The sequence below is a fragment of the Panthera leo genome, chromosome B4 (assembly GCF_018350215.1).
Source record: "Panthera leo isolate Ple1 chromosome B4, P.leo_Ple1_pat1.1, whole genome shotgun sequence".
NCBI classification, from domain to species: domain Eukaryota; kingdom Metazoa; phylum Chordata; class Mammalia; order Carnivora; family Felidae; genus Panthera; species Panthera leo.
Genome location: NC_056685.1, coordinates 20,072,362 through 20,097,001, shown reverse-complemented (window position 1 = coordinate 20,097,001; position 24,640 = coordinate 20,072,362). Strand labels below are relative to the sequence as shown.

Here is a 24,640-nt window from a genome sequence, read left to right as displayed (position 1 = left end):
AAGAGCCTGTCACTTTAATGTTTAGCTCAAAAGTGACAGTATGCAGAAAGGCAGTGATATGCGGTACACTCAAAAAGATACCGTTTCTAGTATCGATTCATAAAAAGAAATAAAGGGTTTAAATAGTTCACACAGCAGGGCAGGAACTGGATCAATGTGAGATGGAGATCAGAGACGATTCTGCCTGTCTTCTGTTCTGATGACATCAGTGAGTAATGCTTCAGTGAACTGCAAATGACATTAATTTTTATGTATTGGTTTGTTTATGCTACAGTCTTCATATCTGCTTGTCAGCACTTGGGAACACTCTGATGGTGCTTAGTCTTTTATAGCTCAAGTAATCATAAGGTTTAAGAATTCATTTTACAGAACTGACAAAAAGTCCAGGTTAGAAAGAGAGCTTTTGTTTCTTTATAACTTGTTTGGGAGTCTCCTTCCCCAAAATCTTAGCCTAGCTTTTCTTAGTTGCTATGCATATTGCACTTGTTGTAACTAATGTATTTCATGATAGAATACATCAAATGTAGTGATAACTGTCATAAATATTTCATTGAAAAATTTCTTCGTACTTTTGTTGAAATAGCCGTTCATAATAGAATTCATGATCTTTATAGAACTATTTGTTTCCCAACTTTCTATATTTTACTTCTTTGTTTCTGTTTTTGGTTTTTTTCCCTTTCAGATTAGTGATGAAACCACAGTGGCATGATTTGCTTCCATGCAAGCTGGGAATTTGGTTTTGCCTTACACTAAAAGCATTGCCTCATCTCATCCAGGTAGAGTGTACCTCTTTCATATAATATTAGATGCTTTCACTTTAATTATTCATGAAATAATTTATGCCCATGTCTGCTCTCCGAGTACTGATAGACAATGGATGTTTTATAATACTGATTGAATTGATATAAGTATAAACCTATTTAGAATAGTTCTAAACTTATTTAGGTGTTTATCCCTATAACTGTCTCTTGCATTGCTTTTAGAACAACTTAGAATTCTAAGACATAGAAAAAGAAAAAAAAATACAATCGTTAGGTATAAGAGCAATAAAAATTTAAGTCACTGTAATCATTTAAGGTGTATCCAGAAAAAAAGAACAGGACTCAAATAGCCTGTCACCTGTTATTTTAACAGCATTTAAGTACACAGTGTGGGGGGGGGGGGGAGGGGAACGCATGGACATTTGCATAATTATGCAAAAATATATATTGCTTTCCATTTTATTTGCAACTTTAAGAGGAGTGAGATATTTTGTCTTACATTGGCAATCAGTTTCTGTTGCTAGTAGGTCTCGATCAAACAATAGAATATGGGTATATATAATTTCTATGGCAATTTCTCGCATTTTTTTTAAAAAAATTCAGCATACCAAAGCATATTTTATTAAATTATTGCTTTGCTAATTTTAATTATTACATCTGGTTAGAAAATTCCGAACACATAAACATAACATTTAAAAGTATATGTAATAGTTTGGGTGTAAAATTTCGACGTTCTTTTAAGTTGTAATTTTGGGTAGGAAATGTTTCATTTCAGAAAATAAATGTTTAGAAAAAATAAGAGAGCCAGATGATTCCCACCCAGTTCTACCCGCTTCTTTTCACATAGCAGAGGTGTTTTTCCTAATCATTTAAGGAAATGAATGACTCCAACTTCTGCATTTTATCCTTTTTTCCTCTTAAAACAAAAATTTTATGTTAGAAGGGAAAATGAAATAAAAATCACAAGTGTGTTTCTTTGTGGTCGTTCAAAAATTATTTACCAATTCTTCCATCAAAATAGTTCATCTTAATAGTTATTGCTTGCAGAATCATATATTTTGTTTATAGTTAATAGAGAAAATTGGAGTATTTTGGTAATTTAAAAGCTTTTGTTTATAAGTTATTTAGCATATTATCTTGTTTATTTGCATAAAAACCCACAATCCTTGTATGCTGTGTATGTAAGTCTTAATAAGAGAGAGAGGTAAAGTATATTTGTCATACCAGTATATGTGAGAAGATGTAACCAAAAAATATTTTAGGACATGTATTTTCTTATGTTTTTTAAGAGTGACGTTTTGTTTTGTTTTGTTTTGTTTTGTTTTGTTTTAGAATCTGCAACAGGCAAACCAGAGTGTAGATGCATTTTATAGTCATGAGGCAGAGTAAATTGAGTATCACATAAATGTCAGTCTGAAACACTTCTTTGTAATTGTAAGCCAAGTCATTTGAAACAATGTTTATTTGGTAAAATTACCATAAATCCAGGTTAGTATGCAGAGCAGTTTGCAAAACTAGAACCGATATATTAAGATGGCTTAGATTTATAAGGTGTTATTTTAAATTATCTGCCTGCAGAGTCTGGAACTAACAGATTATGTTGCCTTGCCATAAATTTTTTAAAAGTTACAAAAATTAGAAATTTTACAAAAAATATTTAGTCTCTTTAGAAACTCTGCTTTCTTAAACTGTTGGATCAGTATGAGTTTTAAAGTTTTTACTTACTTGGTTGTACCTGTTGCTTTCAGTTTTGAGACACTAAGCATTAGGTTTTTAAAACCTTTGTAAATCTGACTTTTAAATTTTGTTCTAATTATTTCTTTCTGATAATTTCATTCCAAGAAGAAAAATAAGACAATGTTCCTTTTTTTTTAAACAAATACTTGGTATTTTAATTCTGTTTTGAGGATATAAGATTTGTTTTTTCATGTTCACTAACAAAATAATGTATATAGTAGACTGATACAAGCTGTAAAAGTGAAAGTATTACAGATTGGTCAACATAGAAAGCATCAGCAAAGCAATACTGAATAGTTGCTGTTAGGATTAGATTCGTGTCTGCTTTTTTTTCTTTTTTTTCTTCAGTCTACTGTAACTCTGTATTAATCTATCATCCATAAAATTGTGTAATGTGAGTACATACGCCTTCTTCACGACGCTGAAGTTCTGATGTGATACTTCTATGAGGTCTTCAATAAGATATTTGTGAAATTTAGAAGAAGCCCTCCTTACCTGAAGCAATGTAAACTGGTCATTGGTACAGTGGCCAAAAAAGAGCCCTAATAGAGCTCTAAGTATACAAAATGATGCATATGACCTCAAACATTTTAAGCATGTACTTTATTTACATTTATTTAGTTATTGACCACTCTTGTGATACAGGGCCATCGTTTTATTTTTTCTTGCATATACTGTCTCTATAATTTTGGTTTCTCTAAGGACAAACTTCCAGTTGATTTCTTAAAGAAGAGTTAAACGAGACTCTTGCCAAACAATGTAATTGTATAATCCTTACAGAGTTTTATGATTTCCCCTGGTCTTTCATAATTGACTAACTTATATCTAGTTAACAGCATTTTTAGCAACTCTTTCATTGAGCTTTCCGAAGCATCCACTTGGTTTTCATAGAAACAACTCTTTTTTTTCTATTCACGTTTCATTTTTTAATATAGTATTTAAATTGAATCATATAATTACATAACAATTATCACTGACAGATTTAAGAGCTAACACATCTAGCTCCTATAGGCATGCGGTAAGTTAGTTAAGCAGATGTCCGTTAAGAGAATTTTACTTCTGTGTGTGAATCCCTTGAATTTTACGAAATTCATCAAAACTGATCTGCAAGTATTCTGCGTAAGTATGTAGCTATTTGGATATGAAGAAGGGTCCAAACTAAAAGTGGGAGATTCAGAGACTTCCAGCAAGTGGCCTTTACACTAGTCAGGTCTGTACTCAAATTTTGTCCTTGTCATATCAACAGCTCTGCGTCTCCAACTTCTTCCTGTGAATACCCATTCCTTTATTGTACTTCTTACACATAAATGGTTATCCAGTAGGAGTTGGAAAATGACAGTTCTAGATAATGGGAAAATTACAATAATTGGTATATTAGAAGAATGAGACAAGAGAACTAAAACCTATTATACTTGACACATATAAAGTATTTGATAATGTTAAATTAATGTCAGACACTTCCCAGATTGGAAAATATCCAAGGAAAGGCGTATGGGCATAACTGTGTTTAGCAAAATGTATGCCTCATATCATTCACGCACCCACATATGCAGAAAAGTAAAAAGTCAAATGAAAAACCAGGGTAAAAAATGTGGAGTGTTTGTAAATTGACGAGAAGGAAGGTTAATGTGTGCATAGAGTGAGGAGAGAACATTAGAGAAGAGTAACATGCATGACTATATGCAGAGAAGTTGGGGAAACTTGAGAAAATGTGTCTTAGTACAGAAAGCAAGTAGAATGCTCAACAGAAGACATGGAATATGAATTCGAATATAATAGAGAACTGGGACTGTATCAAGAGAGGCACCGTATGCTTGGAGCTTAGAATTTAATTTTAACATTGAAAGTTTAGCCCTAGTGACACTTGCGTCTTACCAGCCTGTTTCTCTTCTCATGGTAGTTTCGAAGGGAATACACATTCTCTTGGAATATGACTAAGCCAGTCATCTGTGTTAGCTAATTTCAGCCTATAATACCCAGAAATTTTTCTAGCCTCCAAAATGCCCTTTTTGGATATTTTTTGATTTATCATATATATTCTGAAACATATTCATAACCATGAAAGTAGCAAACAATTGACGAAATATACTATGTGCATCTTTCCAGTTTAACCCTTATAACTTAGTTAATTTTTGTCATTGCCTGTCTTTGTTGGAGTCATATATTTGGGCCCATAAAAATTTAGGTTGGTAGTACCATTTGATTTCTCACATATAAAATCAGGAAGTGCCAAATATTCTAAGTAATTACCAGTCTAAATTATGGTTTATTCATCGTTCTCTACACTGCCTTTTTGTTGTTGTTGTTCTCTATACTTTCTAAGATGAAAAAGGTCTTAGGCACTGAGAATTTATTTGCTTGATAGTTTGTTTGATTCTGAGGGAATTCACCAAATTTCTCTCTACCTGCTATATTACATTTCTCAGTTCCATAATTTATAAAACATAAAACTCCTTTATGTGTGCACTGCCCACAGTTGTAAATTTTTCCCATTGTTAAGTCCCAGCCCCATCTTTTCTCACTACCAAGCTCATCTTATGTAAACACAGTTAAACTAAGAATTATTGTAAGAAATTTCCAGCACGCATAGCCCTACCCCCATCAGGATTCATAGATTGCCCAGGAGCAGTGTCTGAGAAAATAGAGGAATCTTCTCTATAATGCTGTGGCTTTTACCTTAAAAAATAAAAAGTTACCTAAGAGAGTAAAGGGAATATTCTAGTTTACGGAACTATCTGTAAATGGAGGCATCCTCCCTCCCAAGAAGCTTCTCCCATGGAAACTACAACTGTGGACAAGCCTGGAGGTCACCTCCATACAGTCAGGGCCCTTCCTTTCTAGCCCCTTTGCTTCTGCTTGCTGGGACTCTGTCAGAAACCAAATAAACAAAACATTCACAGCTAATTAGCAGCAGAAAAACGCTCCTAAAAGGCTTTGAGGCAATTGTAGCAAGCTGAGTTGCCTGTTCTACTCAGAGTTAAACACAGATTCTCCAAGGGATGGAAAAGCTTACTTTTAGTACTCTAAGAACTTTAAAAAAAAACTTTACAAACATACTTTATGTAGGGAGTATGCAAACAAATGAAAAGGGATGGAAAAGAGCGTCTGAATTTTTGTAAGGCTGAAACTCTACCGCTACAGAAGGACAGAGAGAGAAAGGAAAATTGGAAAGACCTCACAACAGAAGACAAAGATTCCATCCCTTCTGTCCTCTGAAAGGGGAACGAACATAACATGGAAGTACTTGGAGGTCCGAAGATAGAATATAAAGTAGAGTTTTGTAGGTTATTGCTAGATGTAGAAAAGATTTAAAAAAACACAAAATGTTAGGTACAATGTTAGAGATATATAGTCTCATAGATTCCATATTTTATAGATAAAAAGTAGTTAAGACTTAGCGTGGTGAGGCAGTTTGCTCAAAGTGACATAACTAGTGAATGGTAGAAATGAAACTTAAAGCAGATGAAAATAAGTATTAAAATATGAGAAATATAAAAGCTGAGAAAAATAACTTTTCCTGATAGTGGAATAACTAGAAGGAGAGCTACCTTACAGTGAATGAATAAGTTATCTAATCTTACAAGTCCCTATCAGAGTATTTAGGCTGATTATAATTATTCTAAAGTTATAGGATTCTTGCATTGAGTTGGGGCTGAATAGATGACTTCTGTAGTCTCTTCTGTTTCTTAGCCCAAGTGGAAAAAGTAGCTGTTAGGCCTTACATCTTGAATACCACTGACTGAGGGAGAGGAAGGCATAGCTTCTCATTTTTTGTTTTATTTTTATTTTTTATTAATATTTGTGAATTCAGTGTTTGTACAAAACTTTGGACTCTTATTTAAAGTCTACAATATAGGGGGCGCCTTCGTGGCTCAGTTAGGCCTTGACTCTTGATTTCGGCTCAGGTCATGATCTCACGGTTTGTGAGATCAAAGTCTGCATCGGGCTCTGTGCTTAAAGCACGGAGCCTGCTTGGGATTCTCTCTCCTTCTCTCTCTGCTCTTCCCCCCCGCCGCCCCCCTTAGGTTTGCTGTCTCTCTTTCTCTCTCTCAAAATAAATTTTTAAAAAAATGAAAAAAATCTTTTCAAAGCCTACAATTTACATTTTTCCTATGCTCTTCGTTGTAATTTTATTACACATTACGTGTAACTCTGAGATTATAGTATAAGCCAATGGGAGAACAAATCTTGACATAAATACTTTGTGGGCAGATTTTCAGAAATGTACTTACGCTATTTCCCTATGTTGAAGCTTATATGTAAGCTTCAGACAAGAGATTTGTGCTGTCAGACCGTCAAAGAAATGGCACATCCTTCACCTGTCCTCAGAGCTCTTCCATGTTCCTTATTCCCATTAGGACAGGTGATGGGTAGCATTTCGCTGCTTGTACCACTCTAGATCAACTCCCTTCTTTCCTACGTTTCCTTCGGTCATTTAATATTTTGAAGTTTATTTTTTTTTAAGAGGAAATGTTTATTTATTTGGAGAGAGAGAGAGATTAGGGGAGGGGCAGAGAGAGAATCCCAAGTAGTCTCTATGCTATCAGCACAGAGCTGGGATGGAGAAGTAAAACTGGGATGGAGAAGTAAAAGAAAACCAAAACATGGCAAATAGTACCAGCTCAGCATGTTATTTTATCACTTAAATGCAATATGTCAGTAATGTTAAAAGCTTTTGGTATGGATATTCTCCATCTCATAACTCACTAATCTTGGAGGTAGTATCTCCAAGGCTTATATGAACGGTCATTATCATTAGGAAGTCCTTCCTGATTAGGCCAGTTGAAAACTTGCCATTGTATATTCTCTGTGCTAACTTCTAACTTCATAGCACTTATTATTTATATTATAATAAGGATAGATTGATACTATGGCAAGGTACAGATCATCCTGAAATTCCAGTGGCTTAACATATTTCTAGCTTACACCATTTGTCTATCACTTCTTGGTAGGAAAGAGGGCATTCTGCTCTAACTAGTCATTCAGGGACTCAGAACAAGGACGTCTTTACCATCTTCCAGCTGTATGATCTGGAACATGTGGCCTCCTTCCTCACTATGGCAAGAGTATTGCACAGGCCTTTTGGTGCCTTCGTTTGAAGGTGACACTTGATATTTCCATCCACAGCCCATCCAGAACTAGTCCCATGACCCCACCTAATCTCAAGAGGATAAGGAAATGTGGGGAAACAGAATGTTGGGTGAGCTTCATTCTGTTTTCAAGCAATTCATTCAACAAGTATTTATTGAGTGCTTACTATATACCAGCTACTCTTCTAGGCCCTAGAAATAAAAAAAAATTTTTTTTTTTTTAAGGCAAAAATCCCTATTCTCATAGGTTATTTTCCAAATTTGGGGTCATTCAGTATTTTAACATCTGCCTTAGAGACAAGTGCTTGTCTTTTCCTGTAATCTCCATATATCCCAACAAGGTACAGCACATATAATAGTGGTTCAATAAATAAGCATAAGTTAATATAACTATTTAAGGTCTTATTGTGCAAGAACCATGCTCTACAATTACATACAAAGAAAACTCGTAACATGTAAATTCTTTAAGTTGGCTGTACTTCTGCAATGTAAGATCAGGTCCCTGCTTGATATATATGTAGATAAGCTTTGAGCCCTTCAAAAAATTTTGTTAAGTACTGGGAGAGTGGCTTCTAAACTAAAAACTTTTGCTCATGTTCCGTTCATTGATGATTATGCTATAAGCTCATTGCCGATAGGAACTCTTGTTTGGAACCCTGTAAATCCCATAGTTTTAATAAAGTCTTAACAGAGCTAAACCTAGGCAGTCCAGAGCCCTGATTGATTAAAGTAAGCCTTCATTCATTCATTGAGTATTTATTAAGCTTCTGTTATGTTTCGGGCAATGTCCACAAAGATGGATAAGAAGTTTACTTAGAAATTCAAATTTTTTGTGTATAGGTAAACTGAGCTTATTTTGTTTGGACTCAAAATGAGACTTTCTGTTTATTTTCTCTACTTGACAATTATATTGATGTGAATTAGCCACTCAGGAAGAATGGGAGGGGGCAATGTTTCAAAACAACTACTCATTTTTTTTATTAAAAATTTTTTTTTGTTTCTGGCACAAATAAAGACACAGAGATAAACAGAACAGAATAGAAAACCCAGAAATGGACCTAAAACTACATGGTCAAATAATCTTTGACAAAGCAGAAAAGAATGTCCAAAGGGAATAAAAACAGTCTCTTTAAAAAATGGTGTCGGGAAAACTGGAAAGCAACATGCAAAAGAATGAAACTGGACCGCTTTTAATGGGACTGGACCACTTTTTAAACCATACACAAAAGTAAATGCAAAAGGGATGAAAAACCTAAATGTGATAAAGGAAACCATCAATATCCTACAAGAGAACACAGGTAACAATCTCTTTGACATCAGCCATACTAGATATGTCTCCTGGGTCAAGGGAAAGAAAAGAAAGAGAAGAGAAGAGAAGAAAAAAGAGAAAAGAAAAAGAAACAGAGAGAGGGGCAGGGAGGAAGGAAGGAAGGCAGGGAGGCAACTATTGGGACTTCACCCAGATGAAAAGCTTCTTCACAGTGAATAAAATGAAATAATAAAATTAAAAGGCAACATTTAGAGTGTGAGAAGATATTTGCAAATAATATATCTGGCAAAGGGTTAGTATCCAAAATATATAAAGAACTTATAAAACTCAACACTCAAAAGACAAATAATCCGGTTAAGAAATGGGAAGAAGACATGAACTGACATTTTTCCAAAGAAAGCATACAAATGGCTAACAGTATATGAAATGATGCTCAAAATCACTCATCATCATGGAAATGCAAATCAAAACTACAATGAGATTCACCTCACACTTGTCAGAATGGCTAAATTTAACAACACAAGAAATAACAGATGTTGGGGAGGACGAAGAAAATAGGGAACCACCTTACACTGTTGGTACAAATGCAAACTGGTGCAGCTTCTCTGGAAAACAATATGGAGGTTCCTCAAAAGGTTAAAAAGAGAATACTATCCCACAACTGAACATTTGCACTACTAGGTATTAACTCGATACAAAAATGGCAATTAAAAGGGAAACATGCACCCCATTACTTATAGCGACATTGTCAACACTAGACAAATTTTGGAAAGAGCCCAAATGTCCATCGACTGATGAATGGATTAAAGAAGAGGTACTGTGTATATATCGCTTCTTGGCCTTTTGGCCAAGATCAAGTGAAAGAAAAGGTGGCATATATGTGCAATTGAATGTTACTCAGCCGCAAAAAAAGAACAAAATCTTGCCTTTTGCAATGATGTTGATGGAGCTAGAGACTATTATCATAAGCAAAGTAATTCAGAAATAGAAAGACAAATACCATATGATTTCATGCATCTGTGGAATTTAAGAAATGAAACAGATGAACATAGGAGGAAAAATAGAGAGGAAACCATAAAACAGACTCTTAACTATGGAGAACAAACTGAGGGCTGCTGGAAGGGAAGTGGGCAGGGGGATGGGTTAAAATGCTGGTGGGTATGGGGCGCCTGGGTGGCTCAGTCGGTTAAGCGGCCGACTTCGGCTCAGGTCATGATCTCGCGGTCCGTGAGTTCAAGCCCCGCGTTGGGCTCTGTGCTGACAGCTCAGAGCCTGGAGCCTGTTTCAGATTCTGTGTCTCCCTCTCTCTGACCCTCCCCCATTCATGCTCTGTCTCTCTCTGTCTCAAAAATAAATAAACGTGAAAAAAAATTTTTTAAAAAATGCTGGTGGGTATTAAGGAGGGCACTTGTTGTGATGAGCATTGGCTGTTATATGTAAGTCATAAATCAGTAAATTCTACTCCTGAAAGAAATATTACACAATATGTTAACTAACTGGAAGTCAAATAATAACTTGAAACAAACTAAAAAAAAAAAAAAAATTTGTTTTTGATTCCAAAACAACTACTCTCATTCAACCCCTTTGACTATGTGATTCTCACTTTGAATATACCTTAAATAATAGCCATAGGTCTCTTCTTGAATATTACCTTCGAGATCAGTCTCTTTCATTTTAAGGTAATTTTAATTATTAGAAAGCTCTTCTTTATATTTATCCCAAATCAAAACTTCCATCTCTAGAATACACCGTTCTCTCCTGTAATGACCCTTAAGATATTCTATGATAGTTATCAGGTTATCTCTCATCTGATCTCCACCCCCTTTTAAGAAATAATTTCAAGCTTCCCTACCATTTGATCACTTTCCTTTTAAAGTGTTCCAGTTTGTCAGTGTACCTTAAAGTGTGGTACACCGAACTGCACACAAGGAGGGTTGGAGTGGTGTAGGGTGTTGAATGCAGTAGAGTTCTTTGAGATCATAGGTTTCTTACAGAAGTGAGCCTTTCTGGAGTAGGCATATTGTTATTATGGTTTGCAAGTACAAGTAAGATATGACAAGAAAAAGGATGAGGAACATTTAAATAAATGCTTAGAAATGGAGCAAAAGAAGGAACGGATTCTTGGCCTAGAACAAACCGTGAGTGCAGTTAGGGAATGTGTTAAAACTCTTGGAGTTAGGTGAAGTAGGGTAAAGTGAGTGAGTGCATAATGATCCTCAGATAAGTGTGATTTTTGGGTCAAATGGGTAATTTCAAAGAGGAATTTTTAGTGGAATTCTGTACTGTAGCAGGAAGCAGAAACACGAACAGAGAAATATTCAAGTTTGGTAGAACCGCTAGGAAGAGGCTGCTATTACCAAGTAAAAGATTTTTGTTTTGGAAGGGTGCAGGTGAAGAAAGCCTCATAAGCAAGAAGTTACAGGATTCTGCGGGAGTTTTGGTGAGGTCCGAAGCAGAAAAACTCACTTTTTGTGGTAGAGAATAAGGCTTTGGTAAAATAAGAAGTAATAATAAAAATAGGTAACGTATAGAGGGCCTGTGTGCAAGATGTTCTTCTGAGTGTTTGATACATGTATCAGCACTTCAGTCTTCGCAGTAGCTCTGTGATCGTCCCCATTTATGAATGAGATAATTCACACAACGCTGAGTGAAGTAATTTGCTGAATCCTATTTAGGCTGAAAGAAGGCAGAGCTGAGACCTTAATTCAAGTCATGTCTGGCTCCAAACTCTGTCCTAGTAATCACTGTATTTTCTCTCACTGTACTATACTATGATGTTTGATTTCAACCTACCTTCTTTCACATCTCATAGATAACTTATCTGTGCCCCTTTTTCTTGTATGGTGCCACCTTTGCTGCTCCCTTCAAGGGTCCAATGCTATCCTGACCTTTTCCCTACTATTAAAAACTACTGCCTGGGGGCGCCTGAGTGGCTCAGTCGGTTAAGTGTCCGACTTCAGCTGAGGTCATGATCTCAAGGTTTGTGGGTTCTAGCCCTGCGTTGCGCTCTGTGCTGACAGCTCAGAGCCTGGAGCCTGCTTCGGATTCTGTGTCTCCCTCTCTCTCTGCCTCTCCCCAGCTTGCATTCTCACTCTCTCTCTCTCAAAAGTAAATAAACATTTAAAAAAAATTTTTTTAAATAAATAAAAAATAAAAACTACTGCCCGGAAAGAAGGTAATAAGCTCATTCATTCATTCATTCATTCACGTCATGGAACAAATGACTGATGTGGCTTAAAGAAAATAAGAGTATTCCAGGGCTGAGGGTTTTTTAGGGGTGCAGGGAATGTTAAGGGGCTATAAATCCTTAACCCCAAATCCTGTTGCATTTTAAAGTATATATGGACTGGAGGATGAGTATGTTGGATTCATGACTTTCTGTACCCTTCAAGTTATACCATTATTTCGCTGACCCAGGGCTTGTGCAGTCCTTCTGGTAGAAATGAGGTAGGAACATAAAAATGAGAATGGGAGAATATTATACTGATCCAGTGATTTTAGGAATGCCTATTATTTACCTAATTCATCGTCAGATGGAAGAGTTCTGATATAAGCCCAAGAGATACAGACTCTAAGGAAAGCTTTAATTCTTCTTGGACAGTCACAGATGAAAAGAGAAAATTCCATTCTAGGGTTTAAGTGTTCATGCATTTCCATTTGAATCAAGATAGAGCTTTTGTTCCTGTATTTTCTTCAAAAATAAACCCTCTCAGATGAGTCTATGATTTATCTGCCCTAGGAATCTTAAAATCTGGGAATGTTACCCTAGAGTTATCCTTGATAGCTCTCTTTTTCCTATTCCACACACAAGCCCTTTCATTTCTTCCTTTACAAGATTTCTCATATATTTTGACCTAGTTCGGTTCAATGAATATTTATTGTGTACCTGTTTTATACCAGATTCTGTGCTCTGGGCACACAAGTACCCCTGTCTCAGATTTCCCATTTTCTAGGAGAGAACATAGCATGATACAAGCAATCCAGAAGCAGTATACAGGAGAGAATTCCTCTGCCAGGGAAGGTCAGAAAACCTTGCAAAAGGAGGTGATGCTTGAATAGTTTTCAGGGATGAATAGGAGTTCATCAAAATAATGGCAGGGGAGCAAAATATTCTAGTTAGTGGGCAAAGGGTATGCAAAGACTTAAAACCACAATGTGGCCTGGCAGTTACAAGTAGTATTGCTGTGTGATGAATGTAGTTGAAGCCAAGAGGTAGTGGAAAATTACGTGTTCTGTTCTTCTCATTGTCAGGATCTTCATATGCTTAGAGCATCAATTTGTTGATCTCCACGTTTGTGATTATTGTAGGCCTGATCTTTTTTCAGCACTCTGCGAGAGTCCTGCCTGTGTGCCACTCCTTGACACTTTAGCCACTGTATTTGGCCACCTAAGTGTGTCCTCAGTCCTCAAACCTCCATGACAGGAACTGATCTCTAAGTGTGGTGGAAGGAGGAATGACATCTTCGCTTGTATTGACAGGGTCAGATAGGTTTCTTAGTCAGATTTGCATATGATAATTTTGAAAATCTTTTGAGGTGAAGGGATGAATATGAAAATAGTGCTTTGTTCGTCACAGTAACATAATTTACTGTACCCATTTAGCTTAATTCAGCGAGTGTGTCTTCTCTTTGTCCGTGGAGTAGCCCAACGTTGAGAACACAAACAGTGGTAGAAAACAGGAAGAGGAGTCCTCCCTTCCATGTCTGAGAGAAAAAACTCTCCTTAGATTTATACTCACGCAGGTTCTGGCCTTAATAAATAAGCTCTCTGAGAGAGAAAAATCAGGGAGAAACATTTATTGTTTCTTCTGTTCGTCATACAATTTAAAACCATAAACTGAAAGGAAGACAATACACGGCTTTAAAATGAAGTTGTGCGTGACGTAGTATCAAAGCAAACTGATCTTTATGTTAATTTCTTTGTAACTTCTTTTTTAAGGATGCTGGGGAGTTTTATGCTAAATATAAAGAAACAAGATTGAAGAAAAAGGAAGATGCATTGAGTCAGGCTGAACTTGAAACACTTCAAAGTGAGTTTTAAACATTGTCTTCTTACTGTGTTAACAATATCATATAAGACTGACTATTTAAATTTGGATTTTCCTTTAAAGTCAAAAGTAATTAAGTTTTCTGTGCTTTCATTACCATTCTCTAAGAGCAGTTACTTCCTTAATGTATTCAATGTGGAAAGTACTCTATTAGTTATTGCTGAACCACCCATAGTTCAGTATCAGAGGGGGGATAAAATCCACATGAAGTCATATAGTTTGTCAAATCTAGGAAGCATCCCAAATCAAGGAAGTCCTAACATACCCCAGTGTTGTAATTGTCATTGATATTTAGTGCCATTTCTGTCCAGTTGGTCATTCAACTTGCTGTAAGACAGTAACAAATCAGAAACCTGAAAATAGCAATGACTTTTGTTTTGAAAGTCTTTGCTTCATCATTAGTTGATGTATTATTATACAACATGAAAACCCTGGACTAAATTATCAGTGTGTTGAAGTCTTCTATTGAACACTAAAGGCAGTACTTGCTGATTTTAGGAAAAGTTAAACATACAATTAAAGAAGGCATTTCTCCAGCCCTGGTCTTTTTGTCCCATTTTGACAGATCTACATCTTTCCCACATATATCCCCTCCTCCCTTTACTTTGCTTTATTTTTTTTAAGTTTATTTATTGGGATACCTGGGTGGCCCAGCCAGTTAAGCATGCGACTTTGGCTCAGGTCATGATCTCGCGGTTTGTGGGTTCGAGCCCCCGATTGGGCTCTGTGCTGACAGCTCAGAGCCTGGAGCCTGCTTCAGATTCTCTGTCTCACTGTCTTTTTGTCCCTTCCCTGCTTGCTCTCTCTCTCTCTCTTTTTCAAAAATTAATAAACATTTAAAAATTTAGCTTATTTATTTTGAGAGAGAGAGAGAGAGAGAGAGAGAATGCACGCACATGAGAGAGAGAGAATCCCAAGCAGGTTCCACACTGTCTGCATGGAGTCCAACCGTGGGACTCCAACTCACGAACCATGAAATCTTGACCTGAGCCAAAATCAAGAATTGGAGGCTTAACCGACTGAGCCAGAGGCAGCAGTGTGATGTCCGACTTTGCTTCTGGAGTCACGTCTTTCTTTGACTGTAACTGGGAAAAGTTCCTGCTTTTAAGGGCCCATGTGATTAGACTGGGCAAATTTGGGTAATTCGGGATAGTCTCCCTTTTCAGGGTGCTCAATCTTAATCATATCTGCAAAATCCCTTTTGCCATCTAAGGTAAAATATTGCCAGACTCCGGGAATAGAATGTGGACATCTTCAAGGGTCCGTTTTTCTCCCTACCATAATCCTTCAGGTGTCTGGGCAGCTTTAGAACAGGGGCTGTTTCTTTTTTATCTTTATGTCTGCAGAATTGACTACAGTGTCCTGGCACGCAGTAAATGGATATATTGGATGAATATATGAATTAATGTCATGCCATGAATATTAATGAGCACCTATCCTGTATAGAACTCTGTTTTAAGGAGCACATAATTTAACTTATAAAGTTTCAGGGTACTTGGGTGGCTCAGTCCATTAAGAGTCAGTCTGACTCTCAGTTTCGGCTCGGGTCCTGATCTCACGGTTTCATGAGTTCGAGCCCCGCTTCAGTCAGTGCAGAGTTTGCTTGTGGTTCTTCTCTCTCTCTCTCTCTCTCTCTCTCTCTCTCTCTCTCTGCCCCTTCCCTAGGCATGCTGTCTCTGTCTCTCTCAAAGTAAATAAACTTAAATAAACTTAAATAAACTCAACAACTCTACATACTATGTAATTTTCAAGCCAAGGATATCAAAAAGTAGATTTCGGTTAAGAAAGAGTTTAGGATGATAGAAGATTACATATAAAGATATGCGTTGGGGAGAAAGAGTGGGCAAATGACTATTATTGTTATATTAAAAATATTGAAACAAGTTTGTTATAGTAATTGTTGAGAAGTTTTAATTACGTTGAGTAAATCAATAAAAGCCTAAATGTAGTATTTAGAGTTAATGTGAATATACATTTTATAGCTTTCATAGGCACAGCTTATTTTTATGTAGCTTTTGTAACAAACCACTTAATTGTTATAATTTTGGCATATATATTAGAACTCTGTAATAACAATTTGTTAAGTTTATATACTAAAACTTGGAAAATAGGAGTTAGACATAAAATATGTATCACAATGTAAGATATTTTATCACAATGTAAAAATTCCTTGTTTGTGACCATTTTCCCAAAGTCACTTGAAGATTTTTGTTCTAAGAGTTTGATGGAGGTTTTTAAGCAGATTAATAATTCTGGGTTTTTTTGTTATTGTCTAATAAAAAGATGATGTAAAGAAACACATGTTCGAATACATAAATACATGAAAACTCTGCTAGTAAAAATACGTAGTAATCTTTTAAATATCTGAAAATTCATCACGAGCTTATCAGTTATTGAAACTCAAAATGGAAACAGCACTACCAGAAAGCATATTAAAAACCGTATTCATACCAGCCATGAGTAATAAGACTTCTCATGCTCATGTTTTTGGTATCAGTGGTATATTAGGGAAAGGTCATGGTATCAACATTAAGAATGTTAAAGTACAGTCACATTATTAATAATGTCAGAAACTGTCATGTATTTTTTAATGTAGTCTCTAATGGTTACATGCAAAGAATCTTTTAATTAATTTTGTTAACTTCATTACAGTGTTCTGCATTGTATACTTTAGAATTAATATATAAAGGCCCCAAATCCCCCAGTGTGCATTTCATTTGCCCCTATCCTTCTTAATTTTAAAGACCATCATTGGAGTACTGAGTTCATAATAACATTTCCATCTGCTTAATTGAGTAAATGCTTCTCATGTAGATTAGCAGTAGCTATTTTATGCTGCCTGTTTTTCATGACCTAATTGCTAATCTGCCCTCAAGAAATCTGCTCTACTGCTGAGATTGTGCAGTACCCTCGGAGGGCCAGACCGTAAGGTGTGGTGGTCTCATTAAAACAGTGTGTTAGAACGGGAAATACGGAAAGGACAATTTCTTAAAAATAAATATCATTGTTCTGGGAGTCTATGCAGAAGATGTGATATCTGTTTGGAAAACTAGAGGCCCTTATTTATTTATTTATTTATTTATTTATTTATTTATTACAAGCTTAATCAATTTTTATGTTTTATATTTCAATACGTGGAATATTTATAAATACGACTTTTTCATTGTTAATGATATTTTTATACATTCTCTAATTATATGAGTTTTCTTCTAAGTCAATAGATGCAAATTCTAAGTACTATAATGAAACAGCTCATATCATGAATGGGAAAAATGAGTTATTTTATAAATAAATTGGCTCTAAAGGTGAAAATTTGAATAGACAAAATTGGGGGAGGAAGAATAGAAGTGAAACTTAATATTTCCATTATCTTTTTCTCCGTACCTTATATGATGTCAAACAGAAACAAAATCAAGTAATCAAAGCCTTACCATCAAGTACTTTTTTAGCTGCAGATATGATGGTTCCAGACATTAGTTATATTTTCTCCTAGTTTTGTGGTCCCCATTGCTCACCCCAGTGATGGACCTAAGTACAGCGAGAAGGTGGAGGACTTTTTAGGGGGACAGGATGAGAAAACATTCACCTTCCCTAGGGTAAAGGAAGACTGGCTTTTAGAAAACTCGGGTTCGTGAAGAAATGAGATGCTAGTGCTGACTGAAGGGGTTGGTTGTGAGGAGGACAAAGGAGATAGGGTAGAGGTAACTCCAGTTTAGGTTAGCACATTTACCCTGTGGTAATACAGTGTGCTCGTGGGTGGGAGAACACTGTCGGAGATAACCTAAGAAAAAGCATATTCCAGTCAGTAGCTCCAGTACGTTTGGAAACATGACCAAACGGAAACTCTGTACCTTAGCTTAGGAATTGTGTTATGTCGTAAAACCTAATAGGAGCCCCGGTCCCAAGAGTTTATGTGTAGGCAGAGAATATCTAAAGAACAGTATTATTTCTTAGGTACTTTGCTCAAGGAACAACGGAATGTGGATTTTTTCAGTCATACAGCTCAAATGTAAATTTACAATTCCTTCAATATTTCAAATTCTATGTGGTGTAGGCTTTAGTATAATGCCGTCTTAACACAATCTTAGTTTTCCCACTGAAATGATTTTAAAACCTTTTTATCCAACTGAATATGTAAACATTTATGGCTTTCGATTAGTTACATTTGAACTAAAATTTTAACAGTTAATTTACTTAATTTCGAACTAAAAATATACTTCTTAATATTATGCTTTTTATAAAATAATGTGTCCATGTATAAGCTTCATGCAGGAAGGTATTTTTGTCTGTCTTGTGTACAGCTGTAACCCCAGAGCCTAGAACAATGCCAGATAGATGATAGGTAACTCAGGAAATACTTGTCAAATGGGCTAATGGAATACTTACTGTATTGTTCTTTTCTACTTCACACTTGTTAAAAGAATTTATTAAAACTTTTCAGTAACATTGTTGACAAGAAGATCTTTGTTATCAGTAAAACTGCTTTTTGAGCGATCTACACAGCTTATTTATTAACACAGCTTATTAACAGAGTATATCCTCCTTATTTCCATGTATAATGATATATGGTCCCATGTATGGTGCTGACGCTGGAAATTTTATCCCAAGCCACAAGTACCTAGCCACTTAATATTAGGATTTCTTTTTTCCTTTCTTCATGATTGCTACAATAAAACCACTGTATTGTTTCTTTTTTTCCCCTAGTATTTTTTTATTATGGTAAAACACACCTAACAAAATTTACCATCTTAACCATTTTTAAGTATATAGTTCGGTGGTATTAAGTATGCGCATAATGTTGTGCAGCCATCACCCCATTCATCTCCCATAGCTCTTTTCCTCTTGTAAAAACTGAAAGTCTGTACCCTTTAGACAGTAACTCCCTAGTCTCACCTCCCCACAGCCCCTGACAACCACCATTCCACTTTCCGTCTCTGTGATTTTGACTACTCTAAGTATCTCCTGTAAGGCTGATCACATAGTATTTTCTTTTGTGACTGGCTTATTTCACTTAGCATGAAGTCCTCAAGGTTTTGGCATGTGTCAGAATTTCCTTCCTTTTTAAGGCTGGATAAATAATATACCATTCTATGTGTGTGCCACATTTTGCTTATCCTTTCAAATTTCTGTCAACGGTTACTCGGGTTGATTTCACTTCTTAGCTATTGTGACTAATTCTTCTATGAACGTGGGTATACAAATAACTCTGAGTCCCCGGTTTCAGTTCTTTTGGGGATATACACAGAGGTAGAATTGCTGGATCATACGATAATTCTATTTTTAATTTTTTGAGGAACCAACATACTGTTTTCCATAGCAGCTATACCATTTTCTATTCCCACTGACAGTGCACAGGGGTTCCATTTTTGCCACATCTTTGCCAACACCGATTTTGTTTTGTTTTGTTTTTTTATTGTAGCCATCTTGATGGGTGTTTCTTTAAAGAAATATCTATTCAGTGGGGTGCCTGGGTGGCTCAGTCGGTTGAGCAGCCGACTTTGGCTCAGGTCATGATCTCACAGTTCGTGAGTTCGAGCCCCGCATCGGGCTCTGTGCTGACAGCTCAGAGCCTGGAGCCTGCTTCGGATTCTGTGTCTCCCTCTCTCTCTGCCCCTAACCCACTCACATTCTGTCTCTGTCTCTCTCAAAAATAAAAAAATAAACCATTAAAAAAAAAAAAAGAAATATCTATTCAATACCAAGTTTGAATTGGATTGATTTTGTTAAGTTTTAGGAGTTCTCTATATATTCTGGCTATTATCCCTTATGAGATATATGATTTGTAAATATATTCTCCCATTTTGTGGGTTACCTTTTTACTCAGTTGACATTGTCTTTTGATGCACACAATATTTTCATGAAGTCTAATTTGTCTATTTTTTCTTTTATTGTCTGTGCTTTTGTTGTCATATCAAAGCAATCATTTGCCAAATCCAGTGTCTTAAAGCTTTTGCCCTGTATTTCCTTCAGAGTTTTATAGTTTAAGGTCTTACATTTAGGTCTTTGATCCATTCGGACTTCACTTCATAGTGGGTAAGGGTCCAACTTCATTATTTTGTATGTGGATATCTAGTTTTCGCTTGTCGAATTATTGCTTTTTTATTTAACTTTTTACTTTGAAATCATTATAGATTTATAGGAAGTTGCAAAAGTAGTGTAGAGAAGGTCCCATGTACCCTCCTAAAAACCGGGAACTTGACCTTGATATGAAGTGTGTGTGTAGTTCTCTATCATTTTATCACATACGTGTATTTATGTAACCACCATCCCAATCAGCCACTACCCCTTTATGATCACACCCGTCTCCTCCGGTTCCCCCATTATCCCTAATATCTGGCAACTACTAATCTATTTTTTATCTCTGTTTGTCATTTTGACTATATGATTTAGAGAATGTGATTTGGAGAATCATACAATATTTGACTTTTTGAGATTGGCTTTTTCACTCAGCATAATACTCTTGAGATCCATTGAAGTTGTTCCATGTATCAGTAGTTCGTCCCTGTTTATTCGGGGTATGGCTGTACCACAATTTGTTGAACTTTTCACCAGTATAGGACATTTTGGTTGTTTATGGTTTTTGACTGTTACAAATAAGGCTACTGTGAATAGTCAGGTGTACATTTTTGGGTGAACCTAGTTTTTATCCGGGATAAATGACCAGAAGTGCGATTGCTGGGGGTGATAGGTTTATGTTTAGAGTTCAAAGAAACTGCCAAATTATTTTCCAGAGTGCTTGTGTACCTTTTTACATTCCTACCAGTAATATATGAGAGATCTAATATCTCTGTACTTTTACCAGCATTTGGTATTCTCACTTTTTAAAATTTTAGCTATTCTAGTAAGTTTGTAGAGATATCTCATCATGGTCTTATATATATATATATATATATATATATATATATATATATATATATATATATAAATAATATTTTTATTATATAATAAATATATAAATATATAATATAAATCTATAATAAATATATAATAATAAATTATTATATAATAATAAATATATAATATATAATATTAATATATTAATATATAATAAATATATATATCACCGAGCCCTATTATAAAAATTTTATCCCATGTTTTCTTCTAAAATTATTTTAATTTTGTGTTTTACATTTAAATCTATGATCCATTTTGAGTTAATGTTTTGTAAGGTGTGAGGTTTAGGTTAAAGTTTTATTTTTTATTTTTTGCCTATGGATAGCCAGTTTTTCTAGCACTATTTTTAAATTTAAATTAAATTAAATTTTTTTGGAGAGAGAGAGTGCGTCCATGCAAATGTGCAAGTGGGAGAGGGGCAGAGGGAGAGAGGGAGAGAGGGAGAGAGTCTTAAGCAGTCTCCATGCTCAGCTCAGAGCTTGATGTGGATTTGATCCCATGACCCTGTGATCAGGACCTGAGCCAAAATCGAAAGTCAGACGCTCATCCAACTGAGCCACCCAGGCGCCCCTCTTTTTTTTTTTTAGGTCAACTAGGGTGATTCTTCCCACTTTCCTATCCTTTTTCAAAATGTTTTAGCCAATCTAGTTCCTTTGCCTTTATATATAAATTTTAGAATAATCACCTGTGTATCCGCAAAAAATCTTGCTGAAACTTTAGGGATTATGTTAAACTTGTATATCAATTTGGAGAGAAGTGGATATTAACTATCTGGAGCCCTTTAATCTCTGGCTACTTATATCTTCTTTGATTTCTTAAGTGTTTTGTAGATTTTAGTATACAAATCTTTGTTAGATTTATATCTAAATGTTTTTCTTTTTGAGTGATTATACATGGTATTGGGTTTTTAATTTCACTTTCCATGTGTTCACTGCAGGTAAAGAAATGCAGTTGACTTTTTCTTTAATTTTTTCTAAGGTTATTTATTTTTGAGAGAGAGAGAGTGAGAGAGAGAACACACACATGGGAGGGGAGAGAGAGAATCCCAAGCAGGCTCTATGCTGTCAGCACAGAGCCTGAAATGGGGCTTGATCTCATACATGTGAGATCATGACCTGAGCTAAAACCAAGAGTCGGAGTCTCAACACTGAGCCACCCAGATGCCCAAAATGCAGTTAATTTTTATATTTAATTATGTATCTTGCAACCTTGCTAGATTTACTTAATTATAGAAGTTTTTATATAGGTTCCTTGAATTTTCGGTATGGACAATCATGTCATATGACAATAGGGATAGTTTCATTTCTTCCTTTTCAATCTATATGCATTTTATTATCTTTTCATTTCTTATTTTGCTAGCTAGAACTTTCAAAACTATGTTGAACAAGAGTGGTGTGAGAGGACATCCTTCCTTTATTTCCAAACTTGGGTGGAAAGCATTTAGTGTTTTACCATTAATTATGTAAACTGTAGGGGTTTTTTGTTAGATACTTTATGTGAAGTTGAGGAAGTCTCCCTCTATTCCAAATTTTCAGAGTTTTTTTTTATCATGACCAGAGGTTGACTTTTGTTAATTTTTTGTATCACTTAAGATGATTTTGTGATATTTCTTTACTTGTTAATTTGGTGTATTATAGTGATTGAGTTTTGAATATTGAGCTAGACTTGCATCCCTGCAGTAAATATCATATAATCTTGGTATATAATTCTTTTCATATATTGCCAAATTCTATTTGCTAATATTTTGCTAAAGATTTTTGCATCCATATGAGAGATTTTGGTCTATAGTTTTCTTTTTGTACTGTCTTTGTATGTTTTGGTATCAGAGTAGTACTAACATCTAAGGAATTGGAAGCTTTCTCCTATTTTCAGAAAGAGACTGTATTTAATTGGTGTTAATACTGTAAACATTTGGTAGAATTTCCTGGTGAGACCATTTAATATTGACCTATTTGGGGAGTTTTTAAATTACAAGTTAAATTTATTTTGTAATTACAAGGCTATTCAAATATCTGTTTTATATATCTATTTTATGGGGAGTTGTAGTGGTTTGTATTTTTCAAGCAATTGGTCAGTTCCACCTAAATTGTCAAATTTATGTGTGCACTGTTGTTTTTAAAACTAATTTACTATCCTTTTGATGTCTGCATGTCCTGTAGTGATTTCTCCTGCTTCAGTGTTAATATTGGTAACTTTTTCTCTTCGTCAGTTTTGCCAGATGTTTATCAATTTTATTGATCTTTTCAAAGAACTAGTTCTTTGTTTCATTGATTTTTATCTATTGCTTTTGTTTTCTATTTCATTTATTTCTGTTCTTAATTTTATTATTTTCTTCCGTCTGCTTGATCTTGTTTTGGTTTTGTTTGCTTTTGATATGGAAGCTTAGATTATGGTCTTGAGGCTTTTCATCTTATCTAATGTAAACTTTTAGTGCTTAAAATTCCACTCTCAGCACTGTTTTGTCTGTGTCCCACCTATTTTGATACGTTATATTTTCATTTGATTCAGTTCAGTATTTTTTTTTTCCTTGAGACTTCTTCTTTGATACCTGGATTGTTTTAGGGATGTTATTTAGTTTCCAAGTGTTTGGGAATTTTCCTGTTATTTTTCTGTTTTTAGTTTTTTCTGATTTTTAGTTTGGTTACATTGTTGTCAGAAAACCCATTCTGGGGGCGCCTGGGTGGCTCAGTCGGTTGAGTGGCCGACTTCAGCTCAGGTCATAATTTCGCGGTCCGTGAGTTCGAGCCCCGTGTCGGGCTCTGTGCTGACAGCTCAGAGCCTGGAGCCTGTTTCAGATTCTGTGTCTCCCTCTCTCTGACCCTCCCCTGTTCATGCTCTGTCTTTCCCTGTCTCAAAAAAAACGTTAAATTGTTAGAAAAAAAAAAAAAAAGAAAACCCATTCTGTATGATCTCAATTCATTTAAATTTGTTGAGATGTGTTTTATGGCCCAAGATACGGTCTAGCTACATATATATCCCATGGGCATTTGAAAAGAACATATATTCTGCTGTTGTTTAATGGAGTGTTGTTATGCTCCCAAAAGTCCCCAAGGCTCTGCTCTTTTTATTTATTTTTTTGTTTATTTTCTCTGTTTTTCAGATTAGGCAATTTCTATTATTCCGTCTTCAATTTAACTGATTACTTTCTCTGTTCCATTTTTCTGTTGAGTTCTCAATCATTACATTTTTTTATTTTAGTTAGCATATTTTCAGTTATGATATTTCCACTTGGTTGTTCTGTATGTCTTCTGGGTCTTTGTGGTTGACTTTTTATTTCATTTGTTTTGAGGATGTTCATTATTACATGTCAAACCATTTTTATATGCCTTCTCTAAAATCCCAGTCAGATCCTTTGGATGTCTTTTTCATCTTGTTGATTATATTTTTCATTCAAGTTGAGATATTCTTGGTTCTTGGTTTGATGAGGGATTTTTTTTTTTTAATTAAAACTTGGACATTTTGGCTATTATGTTATAGTTCTCAGAATCTTGTTTAAGTATACTACCTTACCTGATGTTCTATGGCAATGCTGTAGCTGAGGTGAGGAAGGGGAGAGTTGCTGCCCTGTTACACTCAGGTAGGGGTGGAAGTCCATGGCCTGCTTTATAGCTGCAGGAGAGGGTGGTTGTGGATCTTCCTAGGGTTGGGCAGGTGTGGGTGTCCTCACTTACCAGTAGGCTGCCTCTAAGAACACTCCACTAATATCCCCTTGCTGGCATAGGTAAGCAGGCCTACTTACAGCTCCCCACCTGGCCTTTGCTGACATTGTGGAGTGTTGGTCTCTTTACTGCTGGGCAGTTGTGAAAGCCCTAACTCTCCTCTAGGCTTTCTCTGAAGCCAC

The 24,640-nt window shown here is 35.5% G+C and overlaps 1 protein-coding gene across 1 annotated transcript in view; it reads left to right on the top strand.

Annotated features, from left to right (window-relative positions):
* Window positions 1-24,640, top strand: part of DNAJC1 (DnaJ heat shock protein family (Hsp40) member C1) — a 217,842-nt gene that overhangs the window by 81,484 nt on the left and 111,718 nt on the right. Inside the window, exons 6-7 of the mRNA XM_042945075.1 lie at window positions 683-776; window positions 13,797-13,887. Of these exons, the coding sequence (XP_042801009.1) occupies window positions 683-776; window positions 13,797-13,887 (185 nt within the window). The remainder of the gene's footprint in view (window positions 1-682; window positions 777-13,796; window positions 13,888-24,640) is intronic.